Below are 21197 nucleotides of genomic sequence, written 5' to 3'. Positions count from 1 at the left end.
AAATTTTAAATTAATTAATTAATAAATATTAATAAATAACTTAAACGTTACCATCCATAATCATGAGCAAGCTGGTCGTTTTATGCTAAGTACTGCAAGACTATAGGACTGCGATTCTCATTTAAAGTATTAAGAAATAACTCTTTGTTTTTACAAGGCAGTGGCATAATTTGGATTTTTCATGTAGCTGTACGGCTACTGGAGCATCTGCTTAAAAATCCAGATGAACAACATAAATATATTGTACACAAATAATCCCGATAAAACATAAAGTTACTACTTAATAATGTGTTTTTAGGGATAATTATTTTTCCTGACAACGTGATAAAAACACATGATAAAAAAGCCTAACGTCCAGTTATCGCCCGACCAATGCAGTAAACTAGGCTCAAACACTGACATCTCTACATGTGAAGAACGTCACTGATTCAGATCTTGTGTTAAACGTCAGAACTTTCTGCGAGAAACACTCCTGTGTGCATTTTTTATGTCCAGCTCTGTTTCCGGGGTAACAGCACAATCTGGGTAAAACGTCACTGTTTCTGCGTTAAATGGTTCGTTTCCATAGTGACAGTACAGAACGTAAATAAAGCGCTGTAAAAGCTAAGGACAAAAACTAATATAAAGTTTATTTTTCCTTTGGGTCAAAACTGTAAGCAATGCCTAAGAAGAAAGGGAAAAAGGGAAAGAAGGGAAAAGGGTAAGGTTATTTCTGTTCTTCTTTTGCAGTTCTTGTTTTACTGCAAATTAAGTGTCAAAAAATAGTTACCACATCTTGACATCTTATATACGTTTGCATGAAATTAAATGCTTTGGAAAATATAAATTAAATATATTTTTGTTGTTTTTTATTCATTAAAAAATAAATCCAACAAATGTTACCCTCTCCCACATTCAGATGAATTTGAAAAACATTCACCTACACAAGAAGCGGTTACTAAATTACAGAATAAAATAATTTAAAAAAAGGTATGGATGTCTTCCATGTCTGTGTGCTTTGCTAGGGCAGCAATAATATTACTTTGTGTTTTCTTTAATACATTTGTGGCATATAGTGTGTGGTGAACTATACCAGGTAATAAAAGCTTTATGGAGAAAAGATTGATTCAATACAAATTAAAGTTTAAATAATAAAACTTTATATTTTAAGTGTTATATTGTATGTAAATAACATATATAAACATGTAGACAATACAACTAAATGGTAGCACTAAATGTGAACTACTTTTTCTCTAATACCACTTATTTCTCATAGTACTGTACTGTTAAATGCTTCACACTTTCAGAAGATGTTCTTAGGTATAATACAATGCACAAGGGTTCAGAGCATGTTTGACTAATCTGAGGCATCTCCAGTAAAGGAAACAAGAATGGCAAGCAGGAGTCTAAGGTTGACAAGGAGTCGGACATGGAGAAAGCGAAGGCGAACGCTGCTCTGTGGGAAGCCAGGCTGAATATGACAGAACAGTCCCGGGCAGAGTACAGAGACGCTGCTCGCAGACTGGCCAGAGCCAACGAGGAGCTCACCGGCCAGCGGTCCCGCACAGAGAAGGATACCGTGGAGGTCATCGCCTTCCTAAAGAAGAAGGACATTGGGAAAGATGAAATGGTAAGGAAGGGTCAAGGTGTCATTGATGGTTTTCCTAAACGAGGGTATATGTTAGTAGTATTCAGTCTACCCAAACCTGAACCTCCTAACACTAAACATAGCCTGTGTGTTAATACTTAATTAACACATACACATAATAATGAATCTTGTGCTGATATTGACAACAATTAAGTAAATTGTTGACAATGAGCAGTCTTGGATTAAGTTGTCAACAACATTAATAAATGCTAACAATTTGTTAATTATGCAGAAAGGCCTATGATGAACATTTCTCAACTGTTTGCATTACTAGGGTAGGTATTAGTCAGTGATGTTTATGCAGGTCTTAGTCTCTATGCAGAAATCAGGGAAATGATACAGTTGTAACTTGCGGTATTTCATGTACTACATTTGTTTTTGGAATGACTAAATCTCACAGAAATACTATTACTTGTAAAAATATTTCTGGCTCCAGTTGAAGCAATTATGCAGTTAGCCCTAAGTTGATCGTACACCACTGTAAATATATGCTAAAGCAAGATTAAGGTAATACAAAGTGTTCTGGCAAGATTAGTACTGTATGTATTGCTTTCAAAACTAGCATTATATATGGTAATTATCTTTTGCTGTTTACAGCAAATTTTCAGTTTTTGTATTTCACAATGTGTAATGAAGGTTTTGTCAGAGATATGGAATCTCTGAAGTATCTCAAGATTAGCTATGCTCCTGTAAAGACAAGTACAAAACGTTTTATTACTAGTAATTTGGTTACTTTAATTTCACACTTTAGTCACTATTAATTAATTCCTGTATTCATCTTTAGCATGACATGGATCATGCGTATTCTGAGAATTTGATGATTGCTCACTACGTTTTGCTGTAGTTATTTTACCTTATGCAATATTGCTGCTTGCAATTTTGTTTTGCCTGCATTGTTGTTCACACTAATTTTCCAGATTGCGAAGTTAGAAGAGCAACTCAGAGAAGAAAGACGTAAGGCCAGAGAAGAGAATGAGCAGCTGGTAAGCCTTTTTGACTTTTTTGTCCTGTTACAATAATATCATACTTTACAAATAAATAATCTATGTAACAATATGATTTCAAACATGAAAAAACATCATTTTTTCCCTTTTTAGAGAATAGGGAGCAATGTGATTTGAATAGTGCAACTAGGTTTCAAATGGGAATGGATCATTTCTGTGTACACCCATTGCTAGCTACATACATCAGAGTACATTGTCATAAACCTTGCCAATCACAACTTTATATGAATTATATCTATTGTTGTTTTTACCTAGTGTATTATATATATTTAATGGTAGTTAAAAACAGCACAAGAACAACAATATATATGTGGTGGAATATTATGTTTGACCAACAGTGTTCTTTTTAATTACACATTTATTGTATTCCTTTAAGTAAAAAAGAACAAAAAACAAAAACACTACATATTCAATTATACACCCTGAAATTATACTAATTCATTTCTGTGGCCTTAAAAACACATAATTAAGACCTGCATGAGCCTGGAACATGTATACAAATTTTGATATAATTTTCTTCATCTCTTCGACGGCTTATGGATTGTTTGTGCTGTAATTGCTAGTGTGTTTTCCTTTTTTTGGCAAGCATGATGGACACATTTGGAAAACCAGTCTTTTCGAAACGTCCCTCAAAATATGCTGCATAAATTTCTGGGGGTGATGGCAATCCTTTCTAATGCTTTTACTGTGTCACAGCCAGCTAAAGGGTGAATCAAATGACCAAATCACTGGAGCAATCACATAGCTGGACTATCAGAAGTACATGATAAACTTAAATTTAGAAATCCCCAACAGTGGTGAACAGCTGTTTTCCATCGCCCTCTATTACTTCATGCAGCTGGTAAAAACGGGCCTCAGTAGCTTGGAAAATAAAGGTTGGTCTGGACCAAGTTAAAACATTCCCATTTAGAAACTAAGGCATTGCCCCATTAGCCCATATAGAATTAACACTGGAAAATATTGTTGTGGTTGCATTATAAATTGAAGATTGTATTATATGCCCCACCTCAAGGTCATTTTTAGCATAAAGTGATAAAACAATTTGTTTTAGAAGACTTTAGTAATGGAAACCATCAGCATCAAAGTACAGTAGGGAACATGAGTATGATGGATTGTGTCACTATTTAAGGAGTTAAACATGTGCTTCTAGAGGGTGAGAAAGTCAGCAGCACAATCAAAGCACTCATATTCATCAGGAATTTTCCATCAATTTGCTGTTTGCACCACTTTGTGAAAGGCAATAAAAAAATATCAAAGACAGCAAATAAATCTGCTAAAGCACAGTGCAATTAAAGGTTTTTAAGTAACACGGTTTAAAAAAATAAAGCTTCCAGTCTTAAAAATATTGGACCTCCATAATACTTGTCAAAATCCTTTAGAGTTAGTGACTTTTTAATTTCGGTTTATATGACTACACACAAACCATTTTTAGGCAAATTATATGCGGCTCATTGAGGCAAATGTGCCGTATTTAAATGAAGTAGATAAGGGTTTTAAAGTTGTTTCTCCACTAAGCAATGAAGTATGTCAGTCTTCAGTCTCTCACATGAGAGAACCTCCATGCCACAATTTATTATTATAATGTCCGTAGATGTTTTAGTAAAGCTGAAATGTGGGTACTCTTCATCTCCAACTAAAATGTTAATATTGGGATTGAATGATATGTGCAGCTATTTCCTGAAAATAAACTGTGTCTTTTGCAACTAGTTGTACTGTAAGTAGCACTGTCATGTTCCAGAAGATTAGGTCATACCTACTTCTGAATTTAAAGATCAACTTCCTGTTTATTCATAGTGAAAAAATGACTCAGTTTTTCAAGACAATGGATATATTATTTTTGAATATGACCAAAACAAGCAGTTAGTTTCTTTTTTATGTCTATTTTTTACTTAGGTGAAAATAGGTTGGACTGCTGAATCACTGGGTATGGAATGAGTGTGGTGTGAATGGTGATGACTGCTCTTATTATTATATAATAATTATTATTATTCATTTTGCTTTCAGGTGTGATACAGTGATTGATGTCATTAACTGATTAGTTTCTTCCACTTCCATGTTTACTAGTAGCTGCTACTTACTTAAGTAACAGGAGTGTTGATCTTCAGTTCAGTGATACTTTCTATTTGATGTCATGTCTGACTGCTCTGACTGACTTGGCCTGGCTGTGTGTTGCAGGTGAAGGACTACACACATAAGCTGAATGAACTGGAAGAAAGATTCAAAAAAAGATCCAATGAGTTCCGTATGATCCAGGGAGAGCTGAAGATGATCAAGGAGTTCCGCAAGAAGAAAGCTCAGATGGAAAAGGAGCTTGATGATGTTAGTGTTCCATACAGTTTAATTTTCATAGAAGATACAAGAGAATGCAAAGGAAGGAGAGCTGCTAATGCGCTTTTTATAGTTAAAGTACATTTTTGGTTTCATTTTAAGACACTTGGAAAAAATACGGTTTAACCTTTATTCATCAAGAGTCTTCAAAGCGACAATTACAGCATATTTGTATACTATTACGTGTTTGTTATTATGCTATTGTTAGACAATTACATGGATAATATCCTATTGTGTTCTGTGTGTGTCCTGTGATGAACAGTTGTCGTGCCAATGGTGTAGTCCCACTGTGTGCCTTGTGCTTCCAGGAGAGTATCGGGTTAGCTGTGTCCTTTACCGGGAATACTAGGCCTTCTGACAGTGAATGAAATGAATATTCTCTTAAGCATAGAACATAGAACTAACAAAACAAGGAAATTTCATTCAGTCCTTAATAACCAGTACTAAATTCATCAATTCTTTTTTGCTGAAGTAAAAAAAAACTGTTGGTACTACTATGAAACTGCAACGCACAACATGATAAGACTTGGTCTGTAATTTAATTTATCTATGCAGCACCTTTACAGCCTAGTGAATAACAGTATTAATAACTACTGACATTTTACAATTGTTTTCTGTCTAGATAAAGGAGAGCATGTATGTTGCGGACAAGAATCACAAGGAAACTGTGGCAAGAATGGAACATAGATTTTTTAGTGAGAAGGTAGGCTAGTTGTATGAATTCAAATTCTTATATTGAATCTGTACTGTAGCCCGCAGTAAGTGCAAAGCCCTTTTAATCAGTTGCCCCTTAACAGAAATAAAAGCAGCCAAGGGGTTTTCTGAGCATTACATACCTTAAATCCTTGGCAGCTTCTACAGCACTGTTTGTGATGTGACATACTAAACCAGGAAGCTGCAATAACTAATTCATTGTCAAGATTTGAATTCTACATTGCTTTAAATGCAGATAGATAAATAAATAAAAAAGGCTTATTTTAAAACTTTTTGAGGAACTAGGGATGATGTTTGCTGAGTGAGATGTGGACATTGCATGTTATGTTTTCCACAGCTTCGCCTGGAGAAGGAGGCTGAGCAGAGGATCATGCAGCTGGCAGAGAGAGCTCATAATGAAGCCATTGTGTAAGTCTCCTATCTGTACAATTGCATGATCTAATTATAATGTTAAAGAAACAGTCCCAGTATTAAAAAAATGACAAATTAATATTATTTATAGAAACATTTTGTGTATTATTTGAACCACATTACTCTTATTTTTCAGCATGTTGCACCTGACCCAATAATTACAACTGTAATGGGGGAGAACTTGCAATAAAGATTCCTCTGTTGGTTATGCCATGTGTATCTGGCAGTCTGGTTTTACAGCTATAGCTGTACATTTAGCAATGTTCCCAATGAAAAAAAAACATTCTATTAAATAAGATCTTCAAGCTTCTATATTAATCACCTGCAAGTGTATCTGGTACCATATACCTGGTACCATACCTGGTCTAGGTTAGTCTCTGTAGTTTGGAAGGCACTGGTTCTAAACTGTGCTATGCCATTAACTGTGTGACTGGGATTCCTTTGCAGAGGTGGATTAACTTTGTAAAATTTCTTTTACAGTCAGAAGCCCACCAGAGTCCACCAAGGTCCCTAGTGAGCTTTAAGCTCTCATACTTGATTTTTACCTTTGTAACTGATTTTCTTGTTACAAACACTGCTGTGATCTTTAGTAGTAAGTATTAAGTCACATATGTTGTCTTAATTAAAGACAAAGGTACTCTAAGTAGGAAGATAAAGAGGGAAGGATTGATTTTTGCTTTCATGTTGATCATGAGAACAGCAACTCTTTTGTTCTCTCTCAGGCAACTGGATGATGCTGCTCGCTCTGTCTTCAAAGAGAATGTCAGACTTAATGAAGCACTGAGCTACCACATAAAAGAAGCAGAAGAATTAAAGAAAATGACAGTGGCAATAGCAGAGGAAAATGACAACCTTGCACAGCATAAGGTACAGCTATTCCTGGTGTGACAGCTTGGAAGAACTAAGAAGAAAGTAATCTTATGTGTTTTTACTTTTGTTACAGGTATCAGCGGACCTTTTCATATGATTTTTTATTTATGCTATAGAGTTTCATTTTTTGTTGTGTGTTCACTCACCAAAATTCAATGTGTGTCTAATCAGTTACCCAATTATTTTCTTCTGTATTGCTGTACACCATTTGTTTCTTCTCAGGAAACCAATGAGTTACTTGTGCAGGAGAAAGTTGCCCAGCTGAAACAACAGAAGGAAGAAATAGCAGAGCTGCGGAGGAAGGTAGCTACACTGGAGGAGGCGTTGGGGTTCATGACCAGTGAGTTTGAAACTGAGAAGAACAACACCAAGCGGCAGGCTGTGATTGCTACAGAAGCAGGCCATGTCGAGATCAGCAAACTCCAACATCTTCTCAGCATGAAGGACCGTGAGATGAATCGGGTGAAGAAGCTGGCGAAGAATATTGTGGAGCAGCGTACAGAGGTGGAGCTTTTCTTCCAGGAGGCTCTGGACCAGGTGAGGAAGGAGATCCTGGCCAGCCGAGTGCAATACAAGCAAGCAGCGCAGGATGCCTACCTGAAGAGAATGCAGGAGGGCCGAGCAGGGAGGCAGGAGTACCCCAAAATCAGGACCTTCAACAAAAACCAGCATAGCACTAACAGCGTCTACACTGACCTGGAAGAAGCAGAGAAATGGTAAGATTGGGTGTTTCATAAGGTGATATGGTTTTACATAGTTAACAGTGAGTGGCAGACATCAATTTTATTACAATACTTTTTTTTGGCCCCTAGGCTTTGTCTTTACATTTGTACTGCTATCAGTGGTATATTGTATTAAAAATAGAGGTGGTTCCAAAATGGGGAAAATGTTATGTGTGTTAGTCCTGTGACAGACTGGATTCAGTCTGGTTTGCAATTCAAGTTATAGTCCTGCCTGTTCTTGCTGCTGGGATAGGCTCCAGCTTACTGGATTGATGGAAATTATGTCGGTATGCATACATATATTTATCATTATTCATCACTAATACAATTTGCAATAGTAAATGCACATGAATGCTGTACATATTGTATTCCAGTATTACCATTTCAAAACAAAATTGCTTGTCATTGTAGGTCACGATAACAGTGTGCAGATTATTACAGTTTTACTGCAGTGACACTTGTTTGTTGGCAATTACTTTTTTGAGCAATTAAATTCTGTTGTAGGGTGAACATACATAGCAACAGGGTGGATATCTCAGAACTGACATGGGAGCAGAAGGAGAAAGTGCTGAGACTACTCTTTGCCAAAATGAATGGTCTCAAAACAAGGTACTTCTGTGTTTTGTGCCTTTAGGTCCTCATTTCTGTGTCTTCTAAAGGTGTAGACAGTTCATATAGAATTATTACGAGTGGTTTATTTATTTGTGTAAATACTGTGGGGATTTTGATTTGATGCAACATTTTGAAATTCACAAAAGAATGTGCCCCCTTCCAAAACAAAAAAATCAAAATGTACTGTATATGAAGGTGAAAACTTTCTCTCTTTAATTTAAGCAAGGCCTTTTAAGTGAATGCCTTACCTTTAGATCAATTATTAGGATAAACTGCATGGAAAACTACTAAAGGTGACTAAAATTCAAAATAAAAATCCAATTCTAGACTTTAACACCAGAAAGTGTCACATTTGGGAGCCTCCAAATGTCTTCTCCCAGCATCAGTGGATCCTAATGTGAACCAGTCCGGGAGAAAAACTGTCTCCTTTTTTTTTAATCTATTAAACAGCCTTTTCTGAATTAACCGGGCACCATAAAACATCAGTAATGTTTTAACCAAATTTTTCCCAACAAGCAGCTTTCAAAAAAGGGGGAGAAACAACGTTTGGTGTGATAGTAAAAATAGACAGCCACAGCTCGTGCTCGGAAACAAACATCTGGCTCCGCACAGTGTCTTTGGCCTCGCCGCCATTCTTCACGTGCGGCAGAGGTTTATTTCTTTGAACACTTGTGGTCAAAGAACAGCTGGAAAACATTTTGTTTTTCGGGAGGGAAGCACATTCTTTTCGATTTCATGTGGACTTTTCCTCACAGAGAAGCACATAAAGGCTTTGGTGGCACAAGTCACAGGGAAATTTCCACTGTCAGGTTCTGACCTGTTGTAACCTGCAAACAGGCTACAAGCCATGTGCTCTGGTAGGATAGGTTTCAGAGACAATTCTCTGAAAAAAAGAAACTCAAGCAGGTTTATAATGAAGATGAAGTGGCAGTAAGCCTGAAAAAATATAAAATATATTTAGATTTGTAAAAAAAGCTAAACAAAAATATTTATTAAAAAACAGAAAGTCGATTCAATTAGTAATTTTCCTCTTCTATAACTACAGTATAGAAACAGTTGCTCAAGAGTGTCTTTTTCTGTTGCTCTTGACTCTTCCCCCTGTAAAGCCTACGATTAGTACAGTACTGAAGAGTTTGAAATGTGCTATTGAAAGGCATGATTTAGAAAATCAATGCATCTTAATCTTACATATTAATTTAAATTATTGATGGATTCTTATTTCTGCCGCACAGGATTCAGGACAAGACTCCCAGTCTAACTTTTATCACCCAGGCTCCAGTGTCCGAACTACCATCTCATGCCGGTGTGCTGCCAGATATTCAGACTACGTGACACATACAAGGGCTGGAAAAATAAAATATAAATCTGTCCTTTGAGAATGCATTGCAGTCTAAATCTTCACACTCTTACTGTACATGGAAAGTATTTTCAGTAGATGACACATCTTTCAACGTGAAGAAAGAATGGAATTTACAATTACGTGGAAGGTGAACTACTGAACACTCACCAGCGTCTCCTTTGGCATTTTCTCTCCTTTAATAATAAAGCAGTTTTTCTTTAACCGAAAGCAATGAAACAGTTCTATTTTTTGTGGGGCTGAAGAATTCAAGTTCCCAGAGGAATTGAAAATTACAAGTGTATGAAAGAAATGCATATTAACATAAAACTGGTGACTTTGAAAACAAAGCTAACTAACAGATCACACCCAAAAGTCAAAATATTTTAAGTTTTAATTATTTCCTGACATTGTTCACATACAATGCACTGATCACAGTTTAGGACCAGAATTCAGGACCACATCTATTATGCTTAAACTATTGCAGTTTCTTAGTTTATAGCTCTTTAGCGTTTTCAGCAAAGGCTAAAGCAAACAAAGCTATAATTGTTAGGAAGTTAACAGGTTCCTGGAGAATACATAACCAAATGCTGTGTCCACGTAGCCAGAGTCAGTGTAAATCGTACTGTAAAGAGTTTCTGAAGTCCCGTCATGGCATGTAAGAAGTTCAGCAGTAAAAAAATGGGATCAGGGTTCTAAAGCAAGGGTGTTTTTTAGAAAGACAATTTTATTGAAATTGATTTTTTTTAATTGATCAGAGAACAACGACTGCTTTTGGTGAAAATGTGTCAGTAATCAACAAAAATACTGATTTTATAGCATTTATTCAGAAAATCCATTCACTCACTGGAAATTTCTAACAAAATAAATTTCATCAGCAAGGACTACAAACATCCTGAGGTACAATATGGGGGCAATGACCACATGTTACCAAAGCAGTGTATCCTACCCCAGATATTAATAGCAGAAAGGTACAAGTTCTGTTATTCTCATACAAACCACACAATGTAAAGTACTGATACACGGTAAGTAGCAGCCAAAGAAAATGGAAAAGAGCACTGCGTGTATTCTTCCTAAATCAAAGGCTTGGCACTGCTGTGTCACTTGGTTAAGATACGTTAACTAAATTGTACAGCACCCTCCTTTGGAAAGTAACTGAAAAGGCACTCTTTCCCAGTTCCTTATGGAAGACCCCACACGGTGGTCTACCATCCCTTTCTCAATGCTAACAGATGAAAGGTATGACTGTGTGTTTCAAGTATACACTAAGACTGAGGATGCACATCCTACAAGAAAGGAATAAGGAGACTAAAACAAAAGACATTGCCTCTGACACTAACTATTTAGGCTTGCCCATCAGTTACATTCTTTTCCAGATCTATGGCAGTTGGATTTTTGCATCGATATTTCACAGACTTTTTTCAGAACAGCTCTCCTAGCGTCCCATGGTTGGCATGACAACAGCAGGGCTTTTCAGAGTGGCATCTTCCTCCTTCCATTGAGATGTGACAGTCTTGATCTGAGTGTAAAACTGAATTCCCTGCAGAAAGCAGAACACCCCCTTAGATTTGAGTTGTTACTTTTATTAACCAGCCATTGTGCCTCCTTTAATAAAGGGTTCAGCTTGACCCTTTTGTGCTATTTCCGATGACATCTACAGTACAAAGGAATAAAGACCTTCCCACGAAGAAACAGTTACTTTTAATTTCTTAGGTTTTTGCATCCTATCAAAAGGCATTTACAGTACATTCATTTTAATTTATTTAATAAGGAGTGGGGGATCCTTCTTTAACAAAGCTGTTCAAAATTAAAATGATCTATCAATCATCTTGACCAAACATGGTATATTACACCTTGGCTGTAATATTTATATTTTTTAACAACACACAGTAGAATACTCACTTGTTTACCATAGAAGTTTGTATCCCCTCTGAATGAACCTCGAGACCCAGTGAAGGAGAACATGGGTAGAGGCACAGGGATCGGTACATTTACTCCAACCTGCACCAAGCACATTACATTGTGGCCATCACACCAGCAAGCCATCAAACCTACCGTCTGAGGGATTACGACTGAACGTCTTCACGTCAGAATCGCCCCTAAAACTACTAAGATAATGGCAGCATTCCAAAACTTCAAAAAACAGGTGGCATTTCAATATGATGTACAGTAAACTCTTACTATCTCAAGAAAAACAAGCCACACGCCAAATTAACCAGCACTAGAAATCTTAATGAACAGCTGCATACAGGTACATCACAATACAAAAATGCACTGTGAAAACTAAAATCAAGTTATTTGGAAATGCCATTTAACTAGTGGCAGGTGAATGGCAGTTAAATCTGGCAGATTTGGCAAAAGATTTTCTTTTTCACGGCTGGAAGTTTCTTTATTTGAAGGAATTGTTCAAACGTGGGTGTAATTCTGAAAATAGAAGTGTGTCCTCTGGCTGAAATCAAAAGCAAAGTGGTTTTGTGGCATCAAGCTGCAGGGACTTTTGCTGGGCTTAGGAATATCATAAAGGGAAGGACGAAGTGCTCTTCACTACCCAACGGCTGCAGGCTGCAGGTGGGGGCCAGAACTATTTTTCTTAAGGCGGATTAAAAAAATAAAGGTGCTTAAAGAAGGCTGATATTGAATACAAATCTCCGGAGATACCGGTAAGAGTATAATGTAGACAGATTATTTGCAAAAACAAGATCACGAAGGTTCTGCCCTTGGCAGCAGCAATCTATGTTTAAAAGAAAAACATGTTTGCTCTCAAACAGTTGTGCAACACATAACAATACCTTTTTGGTACAGAATGTACACATAATGAATCAGCAGCATACCTCAGTTTCTTGATGGGATTTGAGACTAACGTGTCCTGCACTGAAATTCTCTCAGCCTCAGGCTAGAGTGATTTTTTGGCCAATGACCAAAGTGCTGCTCCTACCTGTCCAACATCCACCTCGTGGGTGTACTTGCGGGCCGTAGCTCCATTAGTGGTGAAGATGGCAGTGCCATTGCCATACGGGTTCCTGTTCACCATTTCAATAGCTTCATCGAGGCTCTCTGCTTCCAGGACCACCAGGACCGGTCCAAAGATTTCCTCTGTGTAGCACTTCATACTGGGCTAAAGGGCAGGACAGTGGGGGTTGGGAGAGGGGAAAAGATACACTGTGACATTGTTTTTGGCCAGGAAGCCACTTTACTCATGACAGTCAACTTAAACATACCTTGCAAATTCGTGCACATGACTTAAGTTAGGGCTGTAAATCACAACGCCCTTTCAACCCACGCCACAAAGTGTCTTCAGTAAGAGCCTGCGGTACCGTCTAACTGATGGTTATAAACTGAGTAAAGGACTGAACTATGTCCCTTGATGACGTGGAGGGAAGCCGAGTGGCGCTGGACGAACAGACTGATCCTCACTTTGACGTTGGCCAGGATGGTGGGGCCCACGAAATTGCCCCTCTCGTAGCCCTTGATCTGAACGTTCCTGCCGTCCAACAGCAGGGAGGCGCCCTCGTCCACCCCACTCTGGATCAGTTCACACACTCGCGTCCTGGCCTGAGGGGAGATCAGGGGCCCCAGGTCTGCACCAGGCTGGTCCCCTGGGGAACAGGAGAAGCGGCACATGGATCAGGAGCAAGATACCGACTGCAGGCTGGAGGGCTGCCCCACAAACCTACAGGGAAGTTTCAATTTCAGCGCAATTTTACCGCAAAGAAAGGGGCACGATTCCATTTTGCATGTTGATCCCCTTCTGAAATCAGGGTGGAATAGAAGGCCACTAAAAGCCGCCATTTACAACTACAAAGAATCGTCAACCTTAAGGTAGTAGCTACTTCAGCGAAGAGATATAGCATTTCAAGTGCATGAACACATCACGTTCCGGGGCCGAAGTAATGATACTTCTCAATCAGTCTGCTTATTTCCCCCCACGGATTTCAAAGGTTTTTGAACCACCTGTGGAAACGAGCTATAGCTACAAAATCAGGCAGGAAGCCCCCACAGCCTACAGTACCTGCGTTCACTCGGAGCTTCTTGGCCTTCTCCACCAGCTCCGGCAGCCAGGCCCGGGCCTCGCCCACAAGAATGGCTGTGGAGAGGGCCATGCAGCGCTGCCCTGCTGCACCGAACGCGGCGCCAACCAGCTGGTTCAGAGTGTTCTCCTTGTTGGCATCAGGCATCACCACCCCATGGTTCTTTGCTCCCTGGAAACAGAAGGAACAGGCTTCAGGTAGGCACACGTCACTAACGGGCATTAATCCCATCTAAAGACCATTCTACCCCTCTCATTCATTTTATTACTACTAAACTACTTGGAGGAATCTAAAATTGGAGTCTGCGCTGTACTTTGCTTAGATCCAAATTTCGACATCCCTGAAATGCCTCCGAACTTCAGTCCAGCATCATTCTTCAACAGAGCATTAAAAAGTATCTGATAATATTTTATTTGCCAAGAAAAATCTCAAGCCCAAACGCGGTCAATGAAGAAGAAAGCGAGGGGTTAAATCACAATATTTAGGCTACACTGCCATCTCCTGGACAAAAACAGAAATAGAGAAGTATTTAAAGAGTTCTAATGTTTAGAAATGTTCTAGATGAAAATGTTACTCATTCATGGCCCCTCAGGACAATTCCAGATCACCCAAGCGACCTCTTGTACCCCCAGCAACCTCATTTACTGTATCTCTTGCAGGAAATGTCCAGCTATCTATGTTGGGGAAACCGGAAGGAGACTAGGAGACCGCTTCAGAGAACATGTTAGGGCTGTGAAGATGAAAGATTTCTCCAAGCCCACAGTTTCTCATTTCACCTCGGACGGCCATGATCACACTGATCTCTCCCTCTGCATTCTCAAAGAAGGGTTTCTTTACTCCCACAGCAGAAAGACATCAGAAACAAAAATGATCCTGAAACGTGGTTCACACCTTCCCCCTTCTCTCAATGACAGACTTGTTTTCGTGTCATCTTCTCTATTCACATGCAGGTTTCGACTTCACCCCTCTCTTCACCTCTCCCCACTTCGCACCACCTGAGTGGCCTCTCTGCCTCTCCCCTGCTGCCGCCTCCTCCCCTCTCCCAGCTTTTGAACTCCTATGCTATTTAATCTTTGCCGTCTGCCCTGTCTTTCTCACACCCGAAGAAGGCTCCACAGACGAAACATTGCGATTTCTTTCTTCTCATTTCAGCACGGAATAAACCTATTACTTGTTCCTTTGCAGCCTACGCATGCTGATGCAGCTACCCACCTGAAAACTCTACTATTATCTGTTAACAAGCATGTCAAATGAGGTATCTATGTGCCAGATGTGTACCATGTTGGACTGCACTCGTTTGCCATTTTTGGATCCCCTCTCATAGATGTATTCTCCTGCCTGGTTTGAGCCCACGAAGCTGATGGCCTTGATTGCAGGATGGTCACAGATGAAGTTTACAGCTGGAACAAAACAAAAGTTGCACATCGATTCAGGTTAAATCATCAGGCCTTCTGGGCACAATCAGCCTTCCTCTTATTGAGAAATTCTGCATCAGGTGTTCCCTGAAAAATATATTTAAAAAAAAAATAAGTGCATGGGCTTCTGTCTCTGCAAATGGAGTCATGTTACTACATGTGGTTATTATTTCTACAGTAAACGGGGTGAACAGACACCCCCAACACATTACCAAAATCTATACTGTCTGCAATCAGACAGGCAAGGTAAGAAATCAATGGACAAAGTAAAGAGAGCACAATATAGAACTTTTATTTAATCTGTCCTATTTAAGAAAAACAATAAAAACAGAGAGCAGGACTTTGAAGCGAAAATCCTCTATGTCAACTAAATAGTGCAGAAGGGCAATATAACCACTGAGTGTCATGACCACCTCCTGCACAGTGAATTTGAGTGCCTTTCATCTGGGCGTCGGTTTAGACGGCCTGATTCAAATGCAATAGAACTAACGTTTGTTCCCACAGCTATTAACCTGCTTGATGCGGACAATGGTCTGTATATTTAACTTTTATATTTTTACTTTTTTCTTTCTCATCAAACAAGTATGTCTCTTATTGTGTATTGTGTTGCTTGCAAAGGAAATTTCCCATCTGGGACAACAAAGGAAGTAAGATTGAGCAGATGGAGATCAGGACTTGATCGCTGGGACTCAGGGCGGTCAGTGGAAACGCTGAGTGCTCTTACCATCATGCTGTCCATGGATGATATTCAGCGTGCCGTCTGGGGCGCCAGCATCCTGCAGCAGCTTGGCGAGCAGCATGGTTGCCCCTGGCACTCTCTCGGAGGGTTTCATCAGGTAGGTGTTTCCACAGACCATGCCCATTGGAAACATCCACAGGGGGATCATGGCGGGGAAGTTGAATGGCGCAATGCCCGCACAGACGCCCAGGGGCATGCGGAACGTGAAGGTGTCCATGTCCTTGGTGATGGAGGGCAGGGTCTCTCCTAACATCAGAGACGTGATGCCACAGGTGTGCTCCACCACCTCTGCACAAGAGAGCCAAGCGCTTCAGCACCTTGGGGGATAACTACAACACCCAGATCACAGCACAGCTGGGGCCAAACTCCCTGCGTCTGACATTACCAATCGGCCAACCTTCCACCCCAATGGCAATCACAGGCATAAAGTGTCACTTCAAGTGCAGATTTCTGCAAACCTTCAAAACAGGGACAAAGAGGGAGATGTTCTGCATGTGAACTTCCTAGACCTATAACTAAAAAACTGCTGTGTTGGCACAAGTAAACCACCTTCAGTCAGAAACAAACACAAAATAACAGGCCGTTCTTGCTAGTGTTTGTGTTTGGACAGAAACGCGACAGGGGCGGACTCACGTAGTCCTCGAAACACGTCTCCTTCTGCGTCCGCCAGCGTCTTCCCCTGCTCCAGAGTGATCAGCTTGGCAATTTCTTTCTGGAAATAACACCAGCGATGTAAACAGACTCAGGGTGGGGAGGTTACTGGAGGTGAGACGTAGAGGTAGCTCGGGGGAGTCCGAAGAAGAAGCAAAACAAGCACAAAGTCATTCCTGTGGGTTTGGAAAAGGCCACAAGGAGGACCTTTCCTCTAAATTCATTTTGGGACAGAAAAGGACAATTCCCACAGTGATGGCGGGACTCGGCTCTTACCAGGTTGTCTTTGATGAGCTGCTGGTAGCGCAGGAATATCTGCTGACGGGTGAGGACGGAGGTGGCTGACCAGGAGTGGAAGGCCTTGGTGCATGAGTTCACAGCGGCCAACATCTCCTCCTGTGTAGCTCTGGGCACTTGGCCAATCACTTCATTCGTGGCCTGTGGAACAGCAAACCCCACAGCAGGTAAATCAGGACTAGAAATCGGGAGAAAAACCACATTTGTTTCCCAGCGACGCGCTTTTCTTTCTCCTTCTCATTCTCTGATTGTGCAGCGCGGAGGTGGGCAACTCTGGTCCTTAATGACCCGTTTTGTTTCTGGTTTTCATTCTATCTCTGACCCTGGCAGCATTATGAAACCAATTAAATAAGAATTTGTGTTCTCCAGGTGCTAATCTGGTGCTGTTTGGAAGGTACCTCTATACCCTGCAGAAACAAAGCATTTGTTCTCTACTCTTGGTGTGATGCATTAAAGTTACAGATGACAGAGTTGAGATGGTTCCAGAGAGACTTTTCTTGTAATTTTGTGCACCCAGGGCCAGTTTGACTAGCTTGTGGCAGTAAGGACAGTAGCACAGCTCCTTGAAAAAGCACTTTTGCCAAACGGTTGAAAGTAAATCAGTAAATGGCAGAAAGATAACACACAATAATGACGTAAAGCCAATGGTATGACCCATGTCACCAATATGTCACTTGTGATTTTTATTTTACTTATTTTTCTTGAGATTACATCACAGGCTGTACTCCCCCATGCCCACTGGAGTCAGACAAACACCATTTCCATATCTAGACTGACCTTTAGAGCTTGGTTACAGCAAGATAACTGCTGAACTCAGAAAATTATATTGCTTAATTATTAAGCGGTGCTACCCGACATACAATTTCTTAAAAGAATTATTAGTATTTCTACACAATACAATAATAGTAGATTTTCATAGCAAAACACAGAACATACTTTTCAGCATGATGTAACGATTAAATGTAACTTTGTCTTAAACTATAGTATATTTTCTGTTGGCTGGGTTTTTACTTGTTGAACTAAATCCTAGTCAATAATTAATAGGCATGGTAGAATATACATCTTCAATTAAACTGGAGTATTTTCTATTTAAGGACAACATAAAGAGATTAAAGCAGTCACATATTCCAGACAGAGGCTGATTAAAAGTGCACAGCTGTAGAGACCAGCCATCTGAATGTAACTCATTGCATCATGGCAGGTGTTTGTAATTAACCTCTTTCACAGAGTAGCAGGCACAGGAGGCTTTTAAAAAGTGAAACTGCCAAGTTAATCAAATATGCTGTCAATTAAATTCATAAATAAGGATGCAAGCATTTGAAATTGAAAGGTTTAATGCATCCTTCCCTTTATACAAGTGTTCAGGAAGTGTTAATGGGTACTTACAGGATTATGAATGTCAATCCATTCTGAACTCTTGGATTCAATAAACTTTCCATCAATGAACAGCTTGGTTGTGGGCTGTGGAAGGAAGAAAACTGTAAATAATTCAAGAGCTTCATCACATGCAGTAAGAACCCAGTAACAACAATAATAGCATTTATGAACAACAAACCCTATTATCCCAGATGCCTCTCATCACAGTGAAGGCTAAACTGCCTGAATTCACATGGAAAAAAATTAACAGTGACTACATTACATTACCTTGGATGCACAGTAGAATAGAAATGACATTTTGACCATCGCATTTCTTCCCATTAATTTACAAAATGAAAGAAATGGACCAACTCACCACAGAGGAGGAGAAGTACATTCGCCCAACACCAAGAGGCACCTGGAACACAAGAGCATGGCAAAGATAAGCTCAGTGAAGTAAACACGCTGGTGAGAAGGCAGAAAAGAAGCTGTCGTATAACTAAACTACACTAAACTAGATTTTGCAAAGGTCCTTCATCATCATTCATTGAGGAAAACAGCAACATGGCCTTGAAGCTGAAAATACTGTACGGTTACAAAGGTAAAACAAACACTCATTCAGCTTTTATTAGAGGTCTCTTAGATCTAACTCAACAGAAAATTTGATGAACTATAAAACAATCCATGCATCCATTTTCAAACCGCTTCTTCCAATTCAGATTGCTTGTCCCAGCAAGCAACGGGCACAAAGCAGGATACGCCCTGGACGGGACGCCAGTCACTCGCAGAGCGGACGGACACAAGCACTCGTCTGGAACTGAACCCAGGGCCCCAGCTCTGTGAACACTGTGCCACCCGACATATAAACCTTTACTTTTACATAATTTACTGAACTGTTAAATTTGAAAATAATTCAGCAAACAGCCTATGTCCACAAAAAGAAGCCTACAAATGAAAAGAATATTTTTAATTTTTTTTCATAACTGAAAAGTGCTGTAAGGAATTTTGTATAGGCATTTTCTAGGAGATTACTGCTAATTAGTAATCTCGGTATAAAACACTTTGCCTTGAAAGAGTGGAAGGAGTGCACGTAAAACCGTCCGAAAAGCTACAAACGAGAGGCTATTGGGCCATTTTGGCTGCTAGGAGCAGCTGATTCAAGTTATCCAGCTGTTTCTTGAAAGAAGATATGTATCGTCTTCGACAACATGGCTGGGAAGATTGCTCCAGACTCGTACAAATCATTTGGTAAAAAACGTGCCTCCAGTTATCGGTCTAAAAAATGTCAAACTTTAAAAAATCAGTTTATGATTGTGTCCTCTAGTCTTTATTTCGATGTTGTAATTCAAACATTTTCCCCACTGTCCTTGATACAGTATGTTATCTCCACCTTTACCTAAAGCTGTAATCTCAAACTGTGCTGGCTCCACACCACAGCAAACATTTTGCTCCTTAAGGCCTACTTCAAAACTTCGGCAGTGACACACAGTTTGTATCTTATGACCCCTGACAGTGCTTCTGGCTGATTTTCTCTTAACCTTCAAATTTTGCATTTAAAGGTTGGCTGGGGGGAGTTACTTATCTAAAATTGTCATTTGTGTTTAAAATATGTCCAAAAGAGAATTTGTATTGTTTTGTTGCCTTATTTCTGAGTGTTCAACTATCCTAATCTAAAGATCTAGAGAAGCAATTGAACTAGATACCCTGCAGAAGCCTGATGAAATAATGTGTATCTTTAAATAACCGAAAAGGCTTTTAATCGTCGATTTACAATAAAGCCTTTTATCAGTGCAGTAACAAAAATCATTGATTGAAATAAGACTCTTTTTGAGTTCAAACAGCTGTGAGCTCTTGTTCTTTTTGCTGATGGTGTAGATAGCAAATATAGTATACATGTATGCAGTCAAATTGAAATATGAAAGTGCACTTCAGCAAATGATAAAAGGTTAAGCATGCATGGATCAAATTACTGTTCAATGACTCGTTTGTTTGCATGAGTCCTCTTTTTCAGATCAGAGAATGATTTTGTTGAAGAAAACCAGACGTACTGGCAGAAAAAGACATACAGCCATGTAGCACTTAAGAGGCAGCATTTTCCCTTTTTGACAAGTGACACTGAGTGATCAGGGAGAAGTGGTTCTGATACAACACATAAATGATGAAGTGCGTGTTGGGTGGGGGGTAAAGTTAGGCAGGAATTTAAATATTAGGAAGTTTCTATACCAACAAGATCACAAGCACATCTGAACTCCAGTCTCTGAGCACACCTTGCTTGACCTGTCCTTACTAAAGTAAAAATTCTAGCATCTTACTTATTTTTTTGCAAGAGCCCACCATGAGTATAAGCAGCTTTTATTCTGCAATTTCCATATCCAAATCAAACGATCAGACGTAATTTAATAATGCGACACTCACTGCCAGGATAATTTTAGTAACCAATCAATTTGGAAAAGACAGCTAGAGCACACCGCATATTTTTAGCAATAAGCGCACGAGAAGTGTCTTGTATGACTTTCAGGCAAGAAACTCCAGGAATGCGCTGGATACTAAAAACTATCGAGCAAGGAACAGAATTGTGTAAACAAAGAATCTGGGACCAAACCAACCCATAAACTGTTCACAATGCACTCTTACCTTATTCCTCCACACGGATCTGATAATTGCTGTTGCCATGATTGCAAATTATAGCTCGCTATGAATTTAATCCCTAATAATTTCACAAGATTAACCCCCGCCCCCCGTAAATTTTTGACAGCAAAGGAGAAACGACAAACTCCTTCACACACACTTATTCGTGATGGGAGGGGAAAAAGACATATTCCACCAATCGTTATCTCAGGAGAAAAAACTCCCACCGCTCTCGGAGGAGAATTGGTTCCCAGTTTTCATCCACCTTGCTCATAGCCTTGGAAGTTAAGACAAAACCCGCCCACCCTCGGACTCAATTGGGCGAAAACCGGCTATCAAGTCTCGTCATGGTGACATTCATTGGGTGTTCAAAACGTGAAGGATTCAAACCTCCATTTGACAGGTTTATCCTAATGCCATTCATTATGTTTAATCGCCGAAGTAGAGTACATTTATTAT

At 39.5% G+C, this 21197-nt stretch overlaps 2 protein-coding genes across 2 annotated transcripts; one reads left to right on the top strand and one right to left on the bottom strand.

Annotated features, from left to right (window-relative positions):
• Positions 1-1361: 1361 nt before the first annotated feature.
• On the top strand, positions 1362-9855 carry bbof1a (basal body orientation factor 1a). The gene is made up of 9 exons (XM_088925073.1): positions 1362-1609; positions 2545-2610; positions 4807-4950; positions 5582-5662; positions 6011-6081; positions 6807-6951; positions 7177-7670; positions 8181-8285; positions 9521-9855. Exons 1-9 carry the CDS (start codon positions 1409-1411, stop codon positions 9618-9620), a joined length of 1407 nt encoding a protein of 468 aa, XP_088781199.1. The 5' UTR covers positions 1362-1408; the 3' UTR covers positions 9621-9855.
• Positions 9856-10431: 576 nt separating this feature from the next.
• aldh6a1 (aldehyde dehydrogenase 6 family, member A1) lies at positions 10432-21047 on the bottom strand. Its single transcript, XM_088926098.1, has 12 exons — positions 20745-21047; positions 18487-18528; positions 18141-18215; positions 16734-16895; positions 16440-16518; positions 15792-16094; positions 14931-15052; positions 13634-13823; positions 13039-13220; positions 12560-12739; positions 11527-11625; positions 10432-11164 (listed from the first exon to the last, which is right to left on the bottom strand). The coding sequence occupies exons 1-12, from the start codon at positions 20781-20783 to the stop codon at positions 11060-11062; spliced, it is 1578 nt and encodes a 525-aa protein (XP_088782224.1). The 5' UTR covers positions 20784-21047; the 3' UTR covers positions 10432-11059.
• Between the last annotated feature and the right edge of the window lie 150 nt (positions 21048-21197).

The sequence above is a fragment of the Atractosteus spatula genome, chromosome 9 (genome assembly GCF_055471065.1).
Source record: "Atractosteus spatula isolate fAtrSpa1 chromosome 9, fAtrSpa1.hap1, whole genome shotgun sequence".
NCBI classification, from domain to species: domain Eukaryota; kingdom Metazoa; phylum Chordata; class Actinopteri; order Semionotiformes; family Lepisosteidae; genus Atractosteus; species Atractosteus spatula.
The sequence above is the reverse complement of the archived record's forward strand: the minus strand, read 5'-3'. Positions and strand labels throughout refer to the sequence as shown.

Excerpts from the sequence above, each read along its gene's own strand:
- bbof1a (XM_088925073.1), top strand. The coding sequence starts at position 1,409 with ATGGAGAAAGCGAAGGCGAACGCTGCTCTGTGGGAAGCCAGGCTGAAT. Across the intron at positions 6,952-7,176 it reads ACAACCTTGCACAGCATAAG|GAAACCAATGAGTTACTTGT; the intron begins GTACAGCTATTC and ends GTTTCTTCTCAG. Across the intron at positions 7,671-8,180 it reads CTGGAAGAAGCAGAGAAATG|GGTGAACATACATAGCAACA; the intron begins GTAAGATTGGGT and ends ATTCTGTTGTAG.
- aldh6a1 (XM_088926098.1), bottom strand. The coding sequence starts at position 20,783 with ATGGCAACAGCAATTATCAGATCCGTGTGGAGGAATAAG. Across the intron at positions 18,216-18,486 it reads TGTACTTCTCCTCCTCTGTG|CCCACAACCAAGCTGTTCAT; the intron begins GTGAGTTGGTCC and ends TTCCTTCCACAG. Across the intron at positions 15,053-15,791 it reads CATCCATGGACAGCATGATG|CTGTAAACTTCATCTGTGAC; the intron begins GTAAGAGCACTC and ends GTTTTGTTCCAG.